Source organism: Lontra canadensis, unplaced genomic scaffold (genome assembly GCF_010015895.1).
Source record: "Lontra canadensis isolate GAN:19392208 unplaced genomic scaffold, GSC_riverotter_1.0 scaffold12, whole genome shotgun sequence".
Taxonomy (NCBI): Eukaryota; Metazoa; Chordata; class Mammalia; order Carnivora; family Mustelidae; genus Lontra; species Lontra canadensis.
In genome coordinates, this window is record NW_022631006.1 from 23,233,336 (window position 1) to 23,255,120 (window position 21,785).

At 43.9% G+C, this 21,785-nt stretch overlaps 1 protein-coding gene and 1 long non-coding RNA gene across 4 annotated transcripts in view; one reads left to right on the forward strand and one right to left on the reverse strand.

Moving 5' to 3' along the window:
- Positions 1-2,228: 2,228 nt before the first annotated feature.
- On the forward strand, positions 2,229-7,589 carry LOC116867489. Of its 3 annotated transcripts, none has more exons than XR_004382598.1 (4): positions 2,229-2,349; positions 4,082-4,170; positions 4,666-4,717; positions 7,244-7,589. It is a non-coding gene; the product is annotated as an uncharacterized LOC116867489 (long non-coding RNA). The 3 variants fall into 3 exon arrangements; XR_004382599.1 differs by lacking the exon at positions 2,229-2,349 and adding an exon at positions 2,569-2,601; XR_004382597.1 differs by lacking the exon at positions 2,229-2,349 and having other exon boundaries at positions 4,015-4,170.
- A 1,468-nt stretch (positions 7,590-9,057) lies between these two features.
- CUNH15orf41 (chromosome unknown C15orf41 homolog) overlaps positions 9,058-21,785 on the reverse strand; it is a 274,617-nt gene continuing 261,889 nt past the window's right edge. The window contains exon 11 of the mRNA XM_032856897.1: positions 9,058-9,103. Coding sequence (XP_032712788.1) covers positions 9,100-9,103 — 4 coding nt within the window. The 3' untranslated portion in view covers positions 9,058-9,099. The remainder of the gene's footprint in view (positions 9,104-21,785) is intronic.

The window sequence follows — 21,785 nt, forward strand, 5'->3', positions numbered from 1 at the left end:
GTTAGGCTTTCGTGTTTTTCATAGTTTTAAGGCAAGTTTGCACAGTGCCTACTCTTTCTACCGTATTACAAGTAGGTAGTGATTTCGTTCCCCAGAAGTTGGCCATATTCGAAACTCACCAATAATTTTTAAGGGAACCTTCTGTAGTGCTTAGTATATATTTAGCTTAGAAATTCCACCAGCAGAGAACTTCTAAAGGTATGAATTTGTGTGTGCATGTGTGTGTGTGTATGTGTGTGTGTGTGTGTTGTGTGATGAGCTGGGTTGAAAGATTACCTTCATTCAGTATGTCTAACCTCCTTTTTAGATGCATGATGTTGAAAAAAGTACTTTCTGATAAAGCTTTCCGTGTTCATCCTCTGCCAGAATAAAGGGCTTTTTCAGGGTTAATTTTACATCATAAGAAATAACTAACGTCTGTGCTCAAAGATAATTCATCTGCCTGTGTTTTTTCTCTGTCTTACTTACTAAAATACTGTTGAATATGTAAATTAAAATTTACATATAGATGTTCATAGATGAGTAAACAACTTGTATGGAGTTTGAAATCCTGAGTTGAAAAGATTACTTAATCATTAATATTTAATATAAATTTTGTTATGATGTCTTTTTATTTCAGACACCTCCACGTGCAGACACGCTAGTGTGATGAATTGGATGACTAAACGTAAATTTTTTTCTAAACAGCAAAACAGGCAATATAATGCCATTTTCAGAGTATCACACAACATTCCTAGAAATCTGTTATTGGCTTGCTGGTACTGTACAAACAATGCCTGATAAAGTGTGCAAAGTGAAAAAAAAGTGTGAGGTATTTGCATGCCCCCTCAATTTTTAAAATAAATACACTATTCCTGGAATTTTGAAACACCTACATTTTTAACCCTATGTGTAGAAGAGATAATATAAAACTAGTTCTGTGATGTCAGCTTGATGGGGAAATAGTTCACCAGCTCGGAAATCCAAGTTTGTGTCTCACTTGGACTTCTGCCATCTTCCCATTGCAGAAAACATCAATGGAAGTTGTATATAAAGAAACAAGGAAATAAATTTCTATTGTTTTGTTTTTTTTTTTTAGTTAGGTAGATTTTTTTTTTTTTTTAATAAACACATCTATCAGCTTAATTGATAGGCTGCTTTTTCAATGTAAAAATAACACTTCGGACACAAGCTGATTGTTGGTCGTTAAAGGAATAATTCTATGCCACTTGGAAAAGAGCTTCCCTCTCACTTTTGTTATCCCAGCATACAAGGAGTCTTTTTGCAAAATTTAAATTTAAATATTTGTATATTTTTACTTTAAATGCTTTTAGGTAAAGGTCTGTATTTACAAATTAACTCACATCTGCTGGAGAAAAAAAAATGTTTGGAGAAGTTTTTCTTCCTTTCCTCTCAGTACAGTACATGCTGCAGAGTTTACTTGGTAATGGTTCATGTTTAGGAAGTATTTAATTAAATTATTATTAAGCTATTTCGTCAAAGTTGAGATCCCAAAGCTCTCTACCCTTGGTTTTAATGAATAAAATCATGTCAGGCTTAGATACTTATATAAATCATGTTAACCTTAACCTTCTTCAATATTTGGAGATAATTGTAATAATACTTGTTTGCATTTTCTCCCCCCACCCCCATATGCTAAGACCAAGAGGTAGTAGAGTTGTCCAATTTTTATAATGCTTTTTTTTTTTTTTATACCACCTCAGAAGGCATTTGCTCCTATCTCGGGTTTACTATTTAGTATAAAGAGTTCCGATTTGGGTATATTTAAGAAAGACTCAGCTGTCAAAAGCAAAGAAACTGGGAATGGTGTTTTGACAACCATATAGTGTTAAAGGAAATACTGTAGTCTGAATAAAATTGCTTATGTTCTCCAAAACAAGAGTAACATAAAAACACTTTTTATTTATATGGAAAAGCAAAAGCAGAAATAAATTCCAAAGGTTTCCCTTTCTTTAAGAAATTCTGAGAGAACTGCAGTCGCCATCTGTTAAGGGTTGGGAATTGAGCAAGAAGCCACATTTAAACGGAAAAAGAAAAGACCAGGAAAGTCTGTGTCTTCCATCCACCCCATCTCCCTCCCACCACCCAGGTCAGCACTTCCAGGTCCGCGTGCCCTCCGCCCCCCAACTCTCTGCAGCTCACCCTAGTTAGATTGGTGGGGAAGGGACCTCAGGACCCTCCTGGCCTCCTTGCCCCTCCCGCCCCCCGTGGGCCTGCTAACCCGGAGCAGGTTTGGGAAGGGAAATGTGGCTAATATCTCTAACAGCTGTCAGAGGAGGGACCTTCCTTCAAAGGGACTAGACCGGGATCCCCGCAAGTTCCCCATTAGTCTTGCAGGGCAGCAGTTTGGTAAGGAGGCTGCTCTGCCTCAAGTAGCCACCGTGTTGGAAGGGCTGGCGTCTGGACGCGGCCGAGGGGCCCTCGCTCCGCAGCTCTGGCGGCCGCCGCCGCCCCAGGAGCAGGCTCGGTGCGGACGTGCGCGCGCCCCGAGGCGGCGAGGAGGCTGCGCCGGGGGCCGGGGCGGCGGGCGTGGGCAGGCTCTCCCAGTCCTCGTCCGCTGCCCCTGCCCTCCCCCGGCCTTCCCTTTGCGCGGTGTTAGAGGTAGACCGACGTGCTTCAAATTGATGGGGGGCGGCGGGAGGGGGCTCCTAACGGTGGCAGTAATCAACTCGGGGTGTCGCACGCGTCGTCGAGCTCCCTCCGCGGGGCCGGGGCTGGGACGGAGCTGCGGGGCGCGGGGAGGGGGAAACCAGGTCTGATGGGGGAGGCCGGTCAGACTGTGATGAGAATGGAGACCGTCGGGGCAGTGTTTGAAGGGAGGTTTTAATATTAATAGTTTCGGTGTAGAGACAGAAGGGAGATTGCGTCTACGGCTCCTCGGGGCAGACTCTGGGTGACAGCGATGATGGATGATCTAGCAGAGCCCAACAGCTCCTCCCCTCCAGCCCCAACAGTGTCAAAGCTACTTTAGTTGAAGCTTTGGAAATAAAATAAATAAACAGCATCGCTTCCCCCCCCCCTTACTCTTCGTACACCTCCACTCCCACCCCCACCCCCGCTTTCCCACATCGATTTATAGATCATTATGAATCAATTACTGCTCTCAATACTTTCCCATTGGCTTAAATAAAACAGTCAAAAGATGAAAACATGGGGTTCGGTAGGGTTCCCCCCCCCCACAGGAACAATTGCAAAATCCATTATCTCATCATCAGAGGCTCCGAGTTAGGAGATGTAGAGAAAGGAAGGAAGGGGTCGCCCCGGGGGGGGGGGGGGCACCAAAGGGGGGGCACCCAGCTGCTGCCTTTGTTCAGATGGGTTTGGTTGGTTGGTTTGGGGTTTTTTGAACGGGGGAACCCGCGTGAGAATGAGATGCCTACAGGTTTCGTAACCTAATTATTTAACCCCTTTAGAGAAACCTATTTGAATGTGTGTCTCGGCAAACATCAGATGTTGTTGGTGGTGAGGTCGCACATGGGAAAAGGTGTGGAGGAATGGGTCCGTCTGGAGGGCGGATTTTCACTTTGTTGTGAGCAACTGTGGGAGGGTTCGCTGCTGGGAAGGGGGATTCTCCCAGCCGCAACGCCCTCCTAGCTCCCCGCGGTTGGCTGTTTTTGTCGTTGGGACTGGTTTGGATCTGGGACTGGCCGCCCCCGGTCGCCCCCGCCCCCACCTCGGCCGCCCGAGGCTTTTCTTCCCTCTCTTGCCCCTTCGCGGCGGTGCTCGAGGTTCTCTAGGTGTTTCTATGACTACATTGTGTGTGTGGGAGGGTCAGATGTGGGGGGCTGCCCGCGAGAGGGCCGTTCCTGGGCGATCATTTATCAATGTCACCCACATAATGATTCTCTCTGCAGCCTCCTATTGATGAGGATAATTACATTAGCTCAGAGTGACTGATCAATGAAAAACCACCACACAAAAACTTCTTTACTCCTCTATAATACCAAAAACCGATACAGAAATAACATAGAAAGCCTGATTTTTCTTTCCCTTTCCTATCCACCAATAGATTCTGCCACCCCCCCAAAAAAAGGACTGGGAGTAAAGTAAGAAAATAGACCCAGGTTTGTTTCGTTTAAAGGAGGATGCAATTTTGCCCGTGAATGCATTTTCTCAAAATGCGTTGGCTTCATTCCTCCTTTGCTAAAGAATATCAACGGATTTACTAATGTGAGTTGCTTTTAAACTGGTCTGTGGTTTTCCGTTCTTTTTATTTCTTTCCTCCCCTTTGGGCATTTTTTTTTTTTTCTTCTAAAAAAAAAAAAAAAAGAGAGAGAGAGAGAGAGACAATTCTTTTGTAAATAACTGGAAAAGGAAATTACTCTAGGTCCTGTCTCTCTTTTTTGTTTAGCCTTTGCTAAAGTCGGGTTATCTTTTGTCTTTATCACTTCATAAAGTAGCGCAATTAAAGATGTGATATTGCGTGGGTATAAAGGGTGGATCCATAATACGGGAACATAATACGCTATATTCTTGCCTGAAAGTTTGCAGCTAAATTACGATTTTGCCTTTTCTACACTTAAAAATCAATATTTTCTCAATTAAAGAGAATTTTAATGCTTTACTTGCGAGTTGTTAAAGGCGCTGTAAATTTTATTGTAATGCTTCTTGACTTCGGAGTAGATGCAAGAGACCGGTTGATTCTCATGGTCTTTTTCCTCCCAGAGAACCTAGTCCAGGAATATCCAGTGTGTCAGATCAAATCCCAGCAACAAAGGTAAGGAGTGTTCCGAGAGGGACGGGGCACGGGGTGGGGAGCCCTCCAGGGAAGCCCTCCAGCGCCAGAGGCCATTGTCTTGTGTATTTTCACCTCTCTGTGTCCCCCCTCCTGAAAGTGACAGAAGTGTCCATTTTACTCTAATCTTTTTCAAAGAAGAGCATGTTCGACTCCCATCTGCTCTGTGACGGCCAGGAGAGCAGCAGCATTTGGGGGAGCACTCTAGACTCTTTCCAGCATCCCCCCCCTTTTCTCCTTCCTCTCCTTATTTAGCCAAAATTTAACTCTGAACTCTTTCACAAATCCCGCCATATTTTATATATGTTCTGACCTCTGTGTCAGAGCTCATTCCCTACCCTCAGGAGTGCTCACTGTTTACAGATGTTTTCTCCTTCCACACGTCCCACCTAGTAAAAGTTCCCGCAGAGAATTAACTGTGGTGTGTTAATAGCCCAGGTCTGCTACTGCTCTCTCCTGCAAAGCTGAAATCTGGTAAGGTGGAGAAGGGCATTGAACTAACGTTGGAGAGCTGCCCCAGGCCCACAGAAGCCCTGACTTGAGAATTCCAGGCCCAGGGATTTGGTAGGAAGCAAGGTAGTGAAACTTTCAGGATGCAAGACAGAGAGGAAGATAAGAAAATGAGGCTAGAATGGAACCTAAGAAGAGGAGAATAGGCTAAGGGGGAAAAATGAGCCTTTGAGACCTCTTTGTAATTTAAAAAGAAATAATAATGAAGGGAAATCGAATATCTAAGGCTTGCTATTAATTTCTTCTTCTTTTTTTAACCCAATGTCTGTTTAGGAACAAGTCCTCAGAGATGCCAGGAAGGGCCTGAGTTTCCAAATAGAGCTGCTCTTAAAGTTCCTTTGCAGTTAGTTTCCCCCTTCTGTTAATTTGCTGAGAATGTGAAGACTGGGGAGAGGGCTATGTGTGTGGTGCACCAAGGGCTCGAGTAAGAGTATGGTGGGAAGGGGCACCTAGATATAATGAGGCTGCTGTTTTAAACTCAACAGAGAAGTGGGGAATGGAGAAAAAGCCGTCCAGCACCACAGTACACTTTAAAATTATTCACACCTACCTGTCTTTCCCCCTTTAACCACACTATCAAATATTATACATAGATGGGGGAAATTTCTAGTTCATCATCTTTTTGTCTGTAGCCCCACCCAACTGATCCCCCTTTGCTTAGATGCCTGATGTGTAAGCCTAGACCCTGGCCTTTTTGTCAAGTGAGTGGGGCTTTGTTAATGTATTTGTACTTTTCAGCTTTCAGTGTAAGTTTCTTGCTTTGGAGGAAGGAGGGGTGTAAGAACGGAGGGGGAGGGGAGCAGAACACAAAGACTATCTAGTTCTCACCAAGCAGGTTTCAAAATAGGAACTTAATGGGAAGGGAAAAAAAAATGAAAGAATGGGGGAAAAAAATAAAGGAGGGGGGGTGAGAATTGCTGATCACAACAGGTTTGCTTGTCTGGAAGAGAGGTGATCCTGCGAATATTTTTCCTTTTGAGGATTCTGTTTTCTTCATATTGAAACATTTTCAAGTTTTAATCTTTTAGCGGACAAAAACCTCAATATTAATATGACATGGGCCACTGGCAAAAAACCGAACTTAAACTCAGTGCTGAGAGGAGGAGAGTAGGGTGGGGGGAGAGAGCCCTTTCTGATTAATAACTAGCAGGGTAATGTTGAGGGCTTTTTCTGCCCGATTGCCTTTTTGAATTAGAGCCGATTTCTTCACACTTCAATAGTGCCTGTCTCCTTTAAAATGACTGGCAGATTTGTTTCTCTTTTTTCTCTCCCTGAGACTTAATGATGTAAATTTTCTAATTAGTTAAATCATATTGCTTACAGGCCTAATATTTACCGTGTAAGAAATGATCATCCTGATTTGGACCTCTTGAAATATTCCGAGAAATAACATTTGGCTTTTAGGTTGAAGGATGGGAGAAGAGGAAGCTGTGTTACGGGAAGCAGTTGAGAGGAGAGAAGGCACAGACCAGGGCAACATGTTAAATTAATAGTTGAAGTTGAGCTGGGCTCACACCCCAAGTCCGCTTTTATTTTTCAATCAGCGAAGATTTAATTGGCAGCCCTCAGGCCGGGCGATCTGATATTTTCTCATTAGTTTCCCATCACTAATCTTGAGTGTTAGATTGGCTTAAAGGTTGTCAACATTTGACCAATTTTATTTAAGGGGGAAAAAAAAATCAAGCATTATGGCTCCGGGATGTGAGATCTGCAAATAAATCCTGCTTGGATCAGCGGAACTAACAGGCGAAAAAAATGTTGACTATTCATCGTCGCATTTAATAAGTTGCATTAATGTATATTTCAAAGCCAGGGAGAGAGATTACACAGGAGCTGCATAGATGCCCATGAAAGAGGTTGGTGGGGAGTGGGTTGCAGTGAGCGAGGTGGGCAGGGAAAGTGAGGTGTAGGTACATTTCGAACAGAGGGCAAAAAACCCAAGTGGAATAGCTGCTGAGGGTTTTGGACCTTCAATCCCTCCTCCCCTTCCTTTTGCAGCTGCGCGAAACTGCAAAACCGGTCCTCGGAGCTCTGAGCGGCTGGGCTGTCTCGTCCACATATAACATCAGAGCGCCCCCTGCTGGCGAGCGGAGTAGAAGGCGGTGGGTCAGCCCTCTGCGAAGCAAATCGTGGTTTTTTGCGCCACCCCCATCCGAAACACCCTCCCCAGTACTGATTCCCTTTCACTACCCCCACCTCGGTTCTGCAGCAAAACCCCGCGGCAGGGGAATAGCTTGCCAAGACCGAGCATGTAAATGAATAAATGATTAAAAATAATAAAGTACGAAGGAACCCCAACCTTCACTTGGCCTCCGGGGAATAAACTATCAATTGACTAGGAAAGGGACACATTTTCTTTCTCTAAATTCTTTTCTTTCTTTTTTTTTTCCTTTTCTTTTTTCTTTTTTCTTTCTTTCTTTTTCTTTTTTTCTTTTTCTTTTTTTTTTTTTTTTGCTGTGATTTGTTTGTTTCTGCCAAACTGCAGACTCTAAGTCTAAGGAAACGTGTTTAATAGAGGCTGTAGAAGTTATTATTATTATTTTTTTAATGGATCTCTGATTGGGGAAAGGGGCTAATACAAAACAATAGTTTGCAGCTTCGCAAAACAAAACTCCCAAGGAACTCGCACGATTTCAGTAAAGTCCTGAAGACTCGCTTTCGGAATTCAGCTCCTCGTCTTGAACGACCCTTCCCTACACTGCAAAGAAATACTGGTCCTCGACTGTTTTTTTCCCCCCAAATTAGAGAATGTGTTTAAAAGTTGTCACCTCTTTCCCTACCTATGCGCGCGCGCGCACACACACACACACACACACGGTCTTTGCCCTCGTGTTCCCAGTCTTTCTTCCCCGGTGCTTCTCAATTTTGCTGGAAACGGAAAGGGTAGCTGAAGTGCCCCCCAAATAAACCGCCAATGTCTTTGACACTTGATCGTCCTCTAGCGCTTCACGTCCAGTGCAAGCGTGAGACGCGTACGGTTTGAGAGTGTCTGGCTATTTTTTCAGCCGTTGTGGCGCGCACAGGCGTCTTCTCGGTTTGCCAGTTACTCCGCGCGGACTCGGGACCCCTCGAAGGCGAGCGCGCACAGGTAGCGCGAGCCGGGGCAGGCTCCGGCGGGCAGGCGCGGCCACGTCCCCGCCAGTCTCTACTCCTGGGAGAGGCGCTGGCAAAGCAGCCCCGACTCGGGAAAGTCTTCTGACCACAGCTAGGATCCCCCCCACCCCTCGCCACAGAGTGTGGGTCTGCGAGGAGGAACAACTTTAGTGTGTAGGGAGTGGGGGGTGGGAGGGGGTCTGCTTTCAAGTTAACCGGATTTCGGGATTTTGTGGAAACTCCGCTCAAAAATGAGGCGCCGGGGAAGGCAGGGAGAGCGGCAGGGGAAAGGTGGGTCTCCTTGACGCGCTCATCTCTCGCCAGGCTACCAGGAGCTCCTCTTTGAAGAATCCGCTCTTTTCCCCTCGCTTCTCCCTGGAACCGCCCTGTGTCACATCTTCTCCAACCCCTCCTCTTTGGGGATGCTCCGAACCGGGTCGGGGACTAGAGCACGTCAGGGAAGGAGCGCTTCTAGGGCGAGGCAGAGGCGGCCCCGGTCTTCGCGCCCGGGAAGGGCTGCCTCCAGTCGGGGTGTGATTTGAAGAATTACTGGGGCTATTGTGACAACCGAGGTAAATTAAATATTTATACTCCAAGTTGTTCTCATTATTATTATTTTTTGGTCGGTTGTGAAAAAGTTCAGGGAGTTCAAACTTCCCTTAAATATAAATCCTGGTCTTGGGGGGCAGCAGAACCTGCTTACCTGCCACTGAAGTTGACTTTTGGAAAGGTCTTCATTAAGCTCCGAAGTGGAAGGGAAGCTATCTGCAAACAATATTGGTTCATGTAAATACCTATGTATCTCTAAAACACATATTTTATGTATCTGTATTTATCTACCCAGAATAAAGAAAAAAAAGCTGGTGTCCCCAGTGCAGTTGAATCCAAGCAGCGACATTTCCAGTAAGATATTCTCACAGATGAAGAAAATGGGAACATCTCATTGTATTTGTCTCAGTTTGACTTAATGAAATTTGGAGACACTGACAGTCTGGTCAATGTTCTACGTAAATTAATGCAAAGGTCCTTAGGAAGAGACTGAAGACACCTCTTGCCATTAATCTTAAACCACTTGAAGATTATGATTAAATGAATGGGATCACTAAGCATTATCATTTCAAATAGCCGTTAACTGTCTCCACCCCTGTATTGTGGCAACAAAATAAACTCTCCGTGAGGAATGGTGTTTCTTCCTTCTTTATCTTTGCTTTTGTTTTGCTTTAAGAAGAAAGAGGGGGAAGACAGAAGAGAAGAAAACCTTGCCGAAAGTCTTGGATTTCCTGCTGTTAGAAAGCTGCTGTTTGTTTCTGATTTCCTCATCTTTTGCTACACAGGAAAAAGAAATCGAATGATGCGTCTACATTTGATGAGAGCTAAATGTTAAAACAACGACGAAGGTGCATTTGCTTTATATTCTTTTCCCCTGGAAAAAATTTAAGAAAAAAAAATCCACCAGCTCAGCGAGTTGAAAATTGTGGAGATATAAAAGATGTTTACTTGTCCACATGTATTCGCTGACTTTCATCACTTGAATTTTGTAGGCTTTGGTGTCAGATAGAAATTATGGAAAAGAGAATGAGACACTTGCCAAGGAACAACAATATTATACACTTTCAAGTAAACTCCACCTAATCCTGTATTTGAGGGCTGAGGGGGTGTGTGCTATTTTCCCCTAATAAACCTCAAAGCCCTCATTAGACATAGAGAAAGAGAGGTGGAGAACTCTATTACTGGGCATTCTGACAAAAAAAAAAAAAAAGAAAGCGTCTCCCTGCTCCTAGAGCCCAGGGAGAGGACACCCTGAAAATGTGCAAAAGCCATTGTGTTTTTCTTGAGAGCCCTGAGTTGGGCAGACCTTTCAGAGAAAGACACAGAAATTAACATTATAAAAAGCAAAATGTTGAGACAAAGGGCAGTGGCTAACAACCACCACAACAAAACATGCTAAAAATTATTCTTCAAGCCCTGCGAATTTCCAGATGCCACAGAAAATCAATGCAAAAGCGCCCCCTCCTAACTGAGCAGACAGCTCTCCTGCCGGGTGATGTTTCCAGCAGAAAGTAGAGTTGGAGATCCCACCTCTGCTGGAGCAACGGGAGATGTTACCCTGAGGCTTCGCAGAGGGGAGGAAGGGGGTTTCACCCTCCCTCCCCAGTCGGTATTTCCCACCTGTGCCCTCCTCTCCTAGCTGGGGTGCAGGAGAGGGAGAAGCTGGGCCGATTCTGAGCCCTGAGTCTCCAAGGCGCACCTCGAGCTGAGGCTCCAGCGGAGCCAAGGAGGAAACCCAAATAGGTCCCCAGAGGACAAAGATTTGGCCAGAGAGACCGAGGATCCTGGTCTGAGGTTCATGCAGCTGCCAGCTCAGTCCCGGGGCCAGGCTTCCGTGCCTGGTTGGACAAAAGGCTCATAGGCCACATTGGTCCCGGATCGAGTGTGAAATGCAAAGAAGGGGGACAGTCTGCCCTCCCCCTTTGTGTGTCTGCATGTGTGTGTGTGAGTGTGTCAAACACGTCCACTTAGAGCGGGCCTCTGGCCACAGACGTCAGCTGGGGAAGTTCCCCCTTCTGGCTTCCCCGGGCCCTGAACCCACACCTTTCCTTGACCCCCACCCACAGCCTCAGCCACCCACAGGGCTCCCCAGATCTCCGGTCACGCCTGCACAGGTGTAGTGCCTTTAACTGGAAAGTGCCTGAGAAAAGATCCGCCAGAGGGAAGGTGGGGGGGGGAGGGGGTAAGGGGCTGGGAAGAAAGATGGTACTTCTAGAGCTCAGACATCCCTATCTCCAAGTAATTGTCATCACACTCAATCTTTCCGCCCTGACCTACTGTATCCAAAAAGCAGAGATTGGTTCGCGGGAAAATCAGGCTTACCAGAACGTCGGGGTTAGACGCAGGCTCTCGAGACCTACGCAGGCTTTGCTTAGATTCAAAAGTATGATTTTAATTTTCTTAATGAAGGCGCGCTCTAGAGCTCAGCTGGTAATGACTGTGCTGAGTTTAATAGACTTCTGTCGAACAGAAAAAGACGGATAACTATCGGTTATAAGTAATCTGCTCTAATGCAATTATTTTCCCAGGTTCGAATGTCATTGTGCAGAGAGGGCAGGAGTGAATTAGAGCCCCGGGGACCATGGACGCGGGGCTAGGAGACCGCCTGAAATACGAGCCGAACCTGTTTTGTGAGATGCACTCGGGTTTGGGGGTCGGGGTCGAAGGCTTCAAAGCCCTCGGTCTGCACGTGTGAAAATCTCTGTGTCTCTCTCGCCCCCTCCTCCCCATCCCCCTTCTCCCTGCCCCCCTCTCCCTCCTTCTCCTCTCTCCACCTCTCCTTGTTTTCTCTCTAGCTCCCTCTTCCCTTTTGTCATCTCTGCCCTAGCTAATGTGAATTTCCCTTTCCCCGCCTCTATGTTGCCTGTCTTTGTGGATTTCAGGGAGATCCATTAAGTCCGAAGTGTTTCTCTACAACACACCAACACAGAAGAAGGCTCTTGGGCTACTTCAGCCCATTCACTTTTTGAAATCAGCAGAAGTGGGACCTTTAAGAAACCCATACATAGGAATATATCAGGAGGATTATTTCTATCCCAATACAGAGCCAATCCTGGTTGCTGTCCAAAAGTAACCCCGTTTTAGTTCTAACACAAACTGTCATTCATGCTAGTTTTTATTGGGAATTATCCAAACTCTTCTTAGCTCTCCATTCACACTCGGTAGACACTCTCAGGTAAATGCGACTTTGAAAAATAAAAATACGAGTCATAATTTCCCTTCATATAGAAAGTAAGCCAAATCAGTGGAAGGAAGTCCTGTGTTCTCAAGATGAAGGATTTGAAGGCAGGTGGGCCTGCGGGCGGAGGGGTGAGCACTGGGCAGCCCAGCCAGGTACCCCAGAGCCCAGCTCTCTTGCCTGCCCCTCTGTCACCCGCCACTCCAGCCTCAAGGGCCACTTTAGCCCCACTTTCCCCCCCACCGGCTTCCCTCTCTGCATCCTGGGGAAACAAAGAATGTTCTTAGGGCTGATGCATAAAAAGGCTCACATTGGACCCCTGAGGTAGAGGGGTGTGTTGCAGATGTGCGGGCAAGGTGAGGCAGCAGTACCTGGGGTCTGGTGTGTCTCTGACTCAAGTTACAGTCTCTAGTTCCCTAGCTTCATGCATTCTGTCTGTCTCTACTCCCTACCCCCACCTCCTTCTACAAACATGCAAGGTGATCTAGGCACACGTCTACAGAAATAACCACAAAACTCACAATGACTATCTCTTCTCTGACTCAGTCCTACCCTGTTCCTACCGACCTTGGCCGCCAAGCCTTCAAAGAGAGAAGGGAAGAACATCAAACAACACCAAAGCTTATTTGTAAAACCCTTCCAGTCTCCCTGGCTGAGGAGGAGCACAGCTGGTGTGGCCCCCGCCCCCCCCAGAACTCCTTGCAGGGTGGGGTGGGGGTATGCATCTCTGCGGCCCATACAGCTCTGGGTCTTAGGGAGGACACCCACGGGCAGGGGTGGGGGGGTGGGGGGTAGATGTTCACCTTCCTCTTCCCCATGCTCTTGGCCTTCCCTGCCGCAAAGAGAATTAGGAAGCCATCTAGTCCTCAGGTCCTGAGCAGGTGAGAAATTCTGTGATCCCAAGAGCCTAGCCCAAACTTAAGTGTTTAGCCTCCAGCACCTTTTAAAAATCAAGAAGGTGGCTGAGCTGGGGCCAGCTCTGCTCTGGCACCAGCCCCTGCAGCAGCCTTTGCTGGGAGGGGGGCATCAGGGCCTCAGTATGACCTGGGGTGGCACCGAGGATGAAAAGGTCTGCCTCTGGGTCTATGAGCAGATTTGGAAGGAGAGAAGGGGTGACTATCAGAATCCCCCACCCCCAAGTTCTTCTGTCATCCCTAGATCTGCCATCCTTCACAGCTCCCCTGCAGAAAAACTGTGTTCTGTTGGTGACTTAGGAGAGCAAGAGCGAAGACCTAGAAAGCCCCCACAAGGTTTAGGTGGGTCTAATTCTGCTTTTGAAGTGTCAGTGTGAGAGGAAAGGGATTCTATTACCCAACAGGGTAATAGATTTTTTTTTAAAACCCTCCCAGCTTGGGGGAGAGTGAGGAATAGCCAATTACCGCCATCCTCCCCAGGGAGGGACCTGCACAGATCGAGACTCACATCCCCTAAAGCAACAGCGAACTCCTTGCAAATGTGTCTTGGAGTCCCAGCTTGTGGCACTTGTCTTCTGGGGGCGCTCAGCTCAGTCTCAACGCTGCTGCTGACTGACTGCGGTAGGTTAGAAAGAGGCCCAGTCTGACTTAGGGGTAACTGAGGGAGAAGCACACCTATTTTATTATTAGTACTTTTTGAACATTGTATTTATTTGAGAGAATGAGAGAGAGCAGGAGCATGAGCGGGGGCGGGGGTATGGCAGGCAGAGGGAGAAGCAGGCTCCCTGCTGAGCAAGGAGCCAGACTCAGGACTCGATTCCAGGACCCCAGGATCATGACCTGAGCGGAAGGCAGATGCTTGGCCGACTAAGCCATCCAGTTGCCCTAGTTACTTCCCTTTTTCAAATGTCCATACAAGAAGGCTTTTTTTTTTTTTTTTTGGTCAGTAAATCCAATGTGTCATCACAGTCTCATAGAATTAGGTGTAAAAGTTAAGGTATAAGCTGTGCTCAGACATTTTAAAAGGATTGCCATGAACATAACAGGCTTTTATAGATCAAGATACTTGTACACAAGCTTTAAGGATAAAGAACACTAGGAGTGGGGCACCTTGGTGGCTCAGTGGGTTAAAGCCTCTGCCTTCGGCTCAGGTCATGATCCCAGGCTCCTGGGATCGAGCCCCGCATCGGGCTCTCTGTTCAACAGTGAGCCTGCTTCCTCCTCTCTCTCTGCCTGCCTCTCTGCCTACTTGTGATCTCTGTCTGTCAAATAATTAAATAAAATCTTAAAAAACAAAACAAAACACTAGGAGAGCCTGACCTCCCCTCGTACCACCTTCACATAATTAAGTGGAAGCAGGGGGTTGTCTCAAGAATATCTCAGGTGACAGGAGCTCCCAAAACAAACTAACCAACACACACACACACACACACACACACACACACACACACCACACTTAGGTATCTTTAAGGTAAGTCTCCCTAAAGGAAAGTTCAGAGGCAAATATTAACTACCAAGTTAAGCTTTTTCCACTTATTTATCCAAGTCTCTTAATTTTAATACAGATGAAATCATCTGTTCAGAAGGAGTGATAATCCTCCCCCCTCCCCCAGAATGGAGCAAGGGTGGCTGTTTGTATCTGAAGCTTATCCACCGGCCTTAGGACTTTAGAATGTTCAAGTGAAGTGTAAATAGAATAAGGTCACAGGTGATTGACAAGTTCAAGTTACTTAGTTCAATTATCAAAATTTTATTTCTAAATTATGTTCAGTTTGATTTTCCTGCTTTGCCATAAATGACCTTAGAAAATCCAATGGGAGCAGACAATTTACACCATGTCCTATGTACCATGATTTATTTGTCCAGTCACTTTGTCCGTACGCCTCCGTCAGTGTTTCTGTGGAGACCACGTCTTGACAATTAGATTTAGAAATGCAGCTATCGCTCTGATCCAAAGGCAGTCATTTTACAGGCACAGTCATCACTAAATTTTGACAACTTTCTAAAATGTCTTTAAATTTCTAGGCTGCAGGCAGAATCCGCAGACTGTTTAGAATCGAATGCTCTGGATATGCGCCTGCTCTACTCGGCGTCCCTCTCTCCAAACAATAGATAAGAGTGCAATTTGTAAATATATCCCCTACGATTCACTTTCGACATAGTATCTCAAAGTCTTCCTACACATTATTTAATAGATAACCAAGCATTTCAGATCAAGGCTCATGCCGCCACATCTGGAAATGGTTCTTTAGCTCTCATCCACCCCCCCCCCCCCCCCCCCAACCCCCCGCTCCGGAGTCAGTCACCAGTGAGAGAAAGAGCTGAAGCCCCTTCTTCCCCCACTCTATGATAGCATCAGCTTTTAATCAGTGAGAGGCACTCCTATTTAAATTTACAGGATGACTCTTTATTTCATTTATCTTTTCTTTTGGAGGAAAGTGAAACAAGAGCACCACCCTTATTAATTATAAGATTGATGGGGTGAAAAAAGCCAAATGAATTTGGCTTGCAAATTATTAGTAGAGGTATGAATATTTATGGCTGTGCCAGGAACTGCAGGCATGAACCCTGGGTATCAAGTCTGGGAGACAGTCAGACCAATGCATTCAGTGAGGGTTCAGTCTCCCCAAATCTGACATGACATAAATGGAAACTTCTAAATTAGCCCCAGGGTGGGCTCCCATCAAATCCTTTCCTTTTTTTTTTTTCCCTTTCTTTCTTTTTTGGGTATGATCTTGCTAAACATGAACTTACTTCCAGGGACCTCTATCAGAAACTTTCAAAATCTTTTAAGGTGAAACCAGATACCTACATGTTTTGGAAAGAGAAATCTACCTTTGTGCTTTTTTCACTTGATATTCATTTATGTTTTAAATCAAGTTAATCTGTAAAATATTTGTGACATGATGGCTTTAAAATTTAAAGCTATTTATATTTGGTGTAAAAATACTGCAAACCCAAAATATCCTGGGTATAAAGAGAATTTAAACAGACATAATCTAAGTTAGATACAAACAGAAATGAGAGGGGAGAGAATACAGCAAGGCAAGGGAGAGGAGCCAAGTTTTCTCTTCACTGGTTTTCCTCTCTGCACCAAACTTACTCATGTTTTGGTCTCAAAGCAGGGAAATTTGAATGAAAGGTGGAGGAAGAAAGGGCCAACCAAGGTAGAAAGGGAGGGGATGAAAGCAAGGATTTAATATTTCAGTAAAAGAAACTCTTTGGGGGCACCTGGGTGGCACAGCTGGTTAAGTGCCTGACTCTTGTCTTTGGCTCATGTCGTGATTTCAGAGTCTCGGGAAGGAGCCCTGCATCAGGTCCCAGGCCCAGCATGACGTCAGCTTGAGAGTCTCTGTCCCCCTCCTGTTCGTGCTCTCTCTCTCTTCCCCCCTCTCAAAAATAAATAAATCTTAAAAACAAAACAAAAACAAAATAGGCAAACTCTTTTTTCCTTCTCTTGCTAGACATTCAACAGTTTGGTTGTGTTTTGGAAAAGGGGCTGAAGATTTGAGACTTAATAGCACCACTAATCGCTCTTTTTGTTTTGGAGGGGGGTTATTTATTATTTAAGTAATCTCTACCCCCAACATGGGGCTCAAACTCACTGCCCCACCGCTCCCCACACTGGCTCCTTTTCTGTAGAAGAATCGTTGAGTGGGAGCCGACACAACCCTGTGAAGATAGCTCACTCTGACCTCAGAGCCAGCTTAGCACGTACATTTTGAAAAGGAAGACAAGTTGTTTTCAAAACAGAAATGCTAAGCATACTGAAAAGCATAAATCATTATAAAAATGTTTCTCAAATTTTCTGAGAAGCTCCCAACTACACAGACATACGTATATATTCACATCTCTCTCTATACACATACACACATACACGTTCACAGATATATTCACAACTGTAAGTGGATGTTTGTGCTAAATTGATGCTTTATGTATATCTTGTCTCAATTTGTCTCTTCTCTGTAAGGGTATAATTTTTTTTTTTTAAAGAAGCGATACCACTGACAATAATTTACTTAAATTCACAGACCTTGAAATTGAGGCATCTCCTATCAATCACACTCAGTAGATACAGTAAAGCACATTCAACATTTGTATATCAATAGTGGCACACACACAAATCTGTTTTGTTCAATTGAAATGCTCTTACATGTCATTTCATATTTTTCTGGAACACGTTATGGGTTAGTCATCCTGTTTCAGCTGATTGTTAAATCCTTAACCTAATGTAAATTCAAAATAAGATATTTACTTGTTGTAGATTTCAGATGCAGAAAGGTGAGCTTTGGGGAGAAGTTTGGCCAACCCCTTTTACCTTTCTGACAGAGAACTGAAGTCCAAAGATGGCAACTAACCAGGTCCAACTCATAAGACTAGTCAGCTCTATCTCCTGAGGAGATCCCAAAGCTCAGAATGTGAGGCTAATTTTTCTTACGACATGGCGCTTCTCCATCTTCTGTCCCTTAGAATAGAGCAGTATTTATAATACCACGTGCAGACTTTTCTACTAATATTTTTCTTCCCAGCGCACTGACAATGAAATTCTTATTAAATAATAATAAGATATTGACTGGTCTGTTTGCCAGTATGAAGATTTGTTGTTGATCTGTGATGTCCGTATCGATTAAGCAAGAAGGAGATCTATCCTCTACCCGAAGGATAAATAGATCTCGGTACTGGCACAAAAACAAACTTTGTATTAATAGAAATCCCAGCCTTCTCTATTTATTGGTTATACGTCATCTCAGTCAATCAAGCTAGAAACAGATATAAATAGGAATAACTGAGAGCAATACCTCCAAATCTCCAAAAATGTTCACTAGGGATATTTAAACTGCTATGAGAGTTGTTTGACGTCCCCCCGCCCCCACCCCAGTAGCTTGCTTCTCGGTAACCTGCCCACCCGCCTCTTTCTCTTCACCCCAAATTGAATCCTACATGTGCTCCATATTTTTTACATTAAGGGAAATCCTATTCATGCCTGAGATGATCTTATATTTATGATGGCCTCTTCTGTCAAATTGTTATTTCTGTAGCTTGCTGTCAGAAACGTCACTCAAACTTTTCTTTCCACCTCGCTTTACCCTCTGTCATAGTAACTTAGAAGGTCTAATCCAAGTAGAATTTACTTCACCTATAAAATACAGCTAGGAGAACTTTTTTACTTCCTGTCTGCTTCCCTCTCCCCACATCCCCCAGCTTTATCTTCAGTCTGTGTAAGGGCTGTGTTCCTTGTTTCTCCTTATGGTAAAATTGTTCTCCCAAGCAGTTTCTCCTCAGGTTCAAAAACCTTGCTTTTGTGAGGAAAGTTCGTGTATAAATATGTTTGGCATATTTTCTTCGTCTGTGCTACTCAGGTTAATACTTAAGCAAGAAAGAACACAGCACTGAAACGAAAATGGCCTCCAATTAAAAAGTTCTGGAGCCTAAGTAGCAGATATTTGATTTCTGGAAGGATAAAAAATAAAACATTGAACCTGTTAACATCTAAAACTCCTTTCTTTATCAGTGTGGCCTCGTTTTCACTACATTTTCATTTCATTACTTTTGCATGAATATGATAAATTGTCATTAAATCTAACCATTTTTATTTAATGTTCATAAAAACTGGTAGGTTTTCAAACAGATGTGGCCTGATATGGTTCAGTGAATTTAGTGGACTTCTCATATAAATGGAATAATAACCATACGGAAGATGAATTTTATACCCTTGTTTACCTCTTGCAGAACTCACCCTTATTATAATTACAAATAGTGTTTATTATGTATTATGCAATGTATGTAGCATTGTCCAGACACAGCACAAACCTTGACTTGATCACTGCCATCTAGAGTTCATAATCCGAGATAGCACGGACACCAAAAAGCGCAGAGAAATGTGGACAAATAGAGGATATAGCACAGTTATAGATTTCTTACTATAAAAAAGAAAATGTAATGGAGCTTAGCTCATGAATGAATAAATATTTATCCTCTCTTTGCGTAAATATTTTTCTTTTAGACCCAAAGTAGTGGCTGGGAAAGAGAATAGTACATTTCATTTCTTTTCTATCAATTAAGGATAACTTTGAGGAACAATTCTTCCCCTTTTAACTTCTCTTTTAAATTTTTTTTATTTATTTTGGAAGATTTTATTTATTTGACAGGGAGAGGCACAGTGAGAGAGGGAACACAAGCAGGGGGAGAGGGAGAAGGAGAAGCAGGCTTCCCACCAAGCAGGGAGCCTGATGCAGTGCTCAATCCCAGGACCCTGGGATCATGACCTGAACCGAAGGCAGATGCCCAAGAATTGAGCCACCCAGGTGTCCCTAAATGGAGAAAATCTTTAGAAATAAATAAATAAAATAAATAAAATGCTTTGATGCAAACAAATCATTCTTAGGATACAGTCCAAATATTTTTTTAACATGATCTAAAATTTTGAGTGATTTCACACCTATACCCCCATCTCCAGCCCCATCTGGAATCCCCTCATTCTCTTTGATCTAATCATACTGCCCTTTTTTTGCTGCCAAACAAGTCTACCCTCTTGCCCATCTTAGGGCTCCTGCTCTTGTTTTCTTCATCTAGAATGTTCTTTCCATCACCATCTCTAATTGGGCAAACTGCTCTTCATTCTTCAGATCTCAGTTTAAGTGCCATTTCTGCAAGTTTTTTTTTAACCATTTCCCCTCGAGATTAAGCTAGAGCCTCTATTCTCATAATAACATTTAAATTTTCTTTGTAGCATATCACATTTACATTTATTTAATAATTAATCATGTAATTCTTTGTTTAATGTCTATGTCTTCTAGACTCTGCATTCCATAATGACAAGGTCAGTTATGTTTGGTTCGGTACAGTATCCTCAGTCTAATGGATATCTTTCTGAAGGAAAACCAAGATAAAGGAGAGGGTGTGGTTAAATAAGATAAGGCCTGAAAAGTGTCCCAATGAATTTAGCAACTAAAAGGTCGTGGGTGACTTTGGAGAAGGCAATTTCAGTGAAATGGTATGGGCAGATGGCATTGTGGTTTGAGGAGCAAAAGGGAGGTGAGAAAAGTGGAGGCAATGGGTGCAGACTATTTCAAGAATTTTATTCATGGGAAAATAAAAACAACATGGCAACAGACAAAGGAAAGATATAGAATCAAAGGATGTTCTACTTTAAAGGAGAAGAGAGAACAGAGCTTATTTATATGGCTGAAGAGAAAGCAATAAAAGAAGATATACAGAATAATGGAGAGTTGAAGCATGTAGGAAAAAGTAGATATAATTTAATGGAGGAAAGTTGTAGTACAAGCTGGGGTCCAGAGCATAAAATACATTTTGTAAAAGTGAAAAGTCAACTCTCTATTGAGACAAAGAAGAAAGGAAATAAAGTCAGGTATACATGTGGATTACACAGAGGTGTTGCTTCTGCTCCATGGCCTGGATTTTCCTCCAGTTGTAGAAGGCAGTCAGAGAAAGGGGGTGATGGGGAAGGAACATAAAGAGAGAGATAAAAGCTTAGAATCACAGCTGAGGGGATAAGGGGTAGAGGAGGAAACCGCTAATTAGGATAAGGTCAGAAGGTGGCTGAAACTTACCAACCACCCTTATCATTGTGTGACTTTCTCCAGAAATACTCAGGCATTTCAGGGAAGGGGTGAGATGTGTGGATTCTTCCAAATCCCAGAGTTTGCAGGGAAACGGTTAGGAAGCTGAGAATAGAGTTTGGGAAGTATTCGAATTACTGAACCATTGGGTTCAAGTTAGATAAAGGAGGAAATGAAGACACAAGGTGGTAACTGACTGGGAGTAAAGTCAGTGATACAGGGGTGGGATGTTTTCATGGGAAAAGGAAATAGAGAGGTTCTGAGCACTAGGAGAATGTGGGAGAATGGAGTGTGAGGTCGATATGGTGGGATTTCAGATGTAGAGGTGGAGGTTATGGGGGGTGCAGGGAGTACATCCAGATTGGCCACAGGGGTAAATATCTTAAGAGGTATCTTCACATCTGCCCTGAAAGCTGTGACAGCATCCTCAGTTACTCCCCTTCTCACTTCATGCAAGGTATCCCTTTCACGCTCCTTGGGCCAGATCACTGAAAAAAAAAAAAAAAAAAGCTAAGGAGAAAATAGTGATAGGGTTTATTCGTTAACTCTCTGTCAATTTAATTCCATTCACTTTAATAAATATTTAGTGTGTGGATACCAGGTGCCAAAGCATTGTTGTGTGACGGAAGAGATTCAGTGTTTTAATCTGAAGTACATTGTTCTGTTAACTTTGTGGAGAGTAGATTTGGCAGGTGGGGTGGAGGTAGGCAGAGTGAGACTAGAAACATCAACATTGAGGGTTTCACCATGTCATAGCTCCAGGACTTTGGGGTATTTATTTAACCTCTCTGATGTAGTTCCTTCAGCCACTTAATAGAAACAGCCAGAGTACCTATTTTGTAGGTTTGTAGGGAAATTATTTTTCATGCCTTACAATGCTATCCAGAGCAATCTACACATTCAATGAAATCCCTACAAAAATACCATCAACATTTTTCACAGTGCTGGAACAAACAACCCTAAAATTCTTATGGAACCAGAAAAGACCCTGAATAGCCAGAGGAAAGTTGAAAAAGAAAACGAAAGCTGGTGGCATCATAATGCCTGACTTCAGGCTATATTACAAAGCTGTCATCATTAAGACAGCGTGGTGCTGGTACATAAACAGACACATAGATCAATGGAAAGAAAAGAGGTCCAGAAATGGACCCTAAACTCTATGGCCAACTAATCTTTGACAAAGCAGGGAAGAATACCCAATGGAAAAAAGACAGCCTCTTCAATAA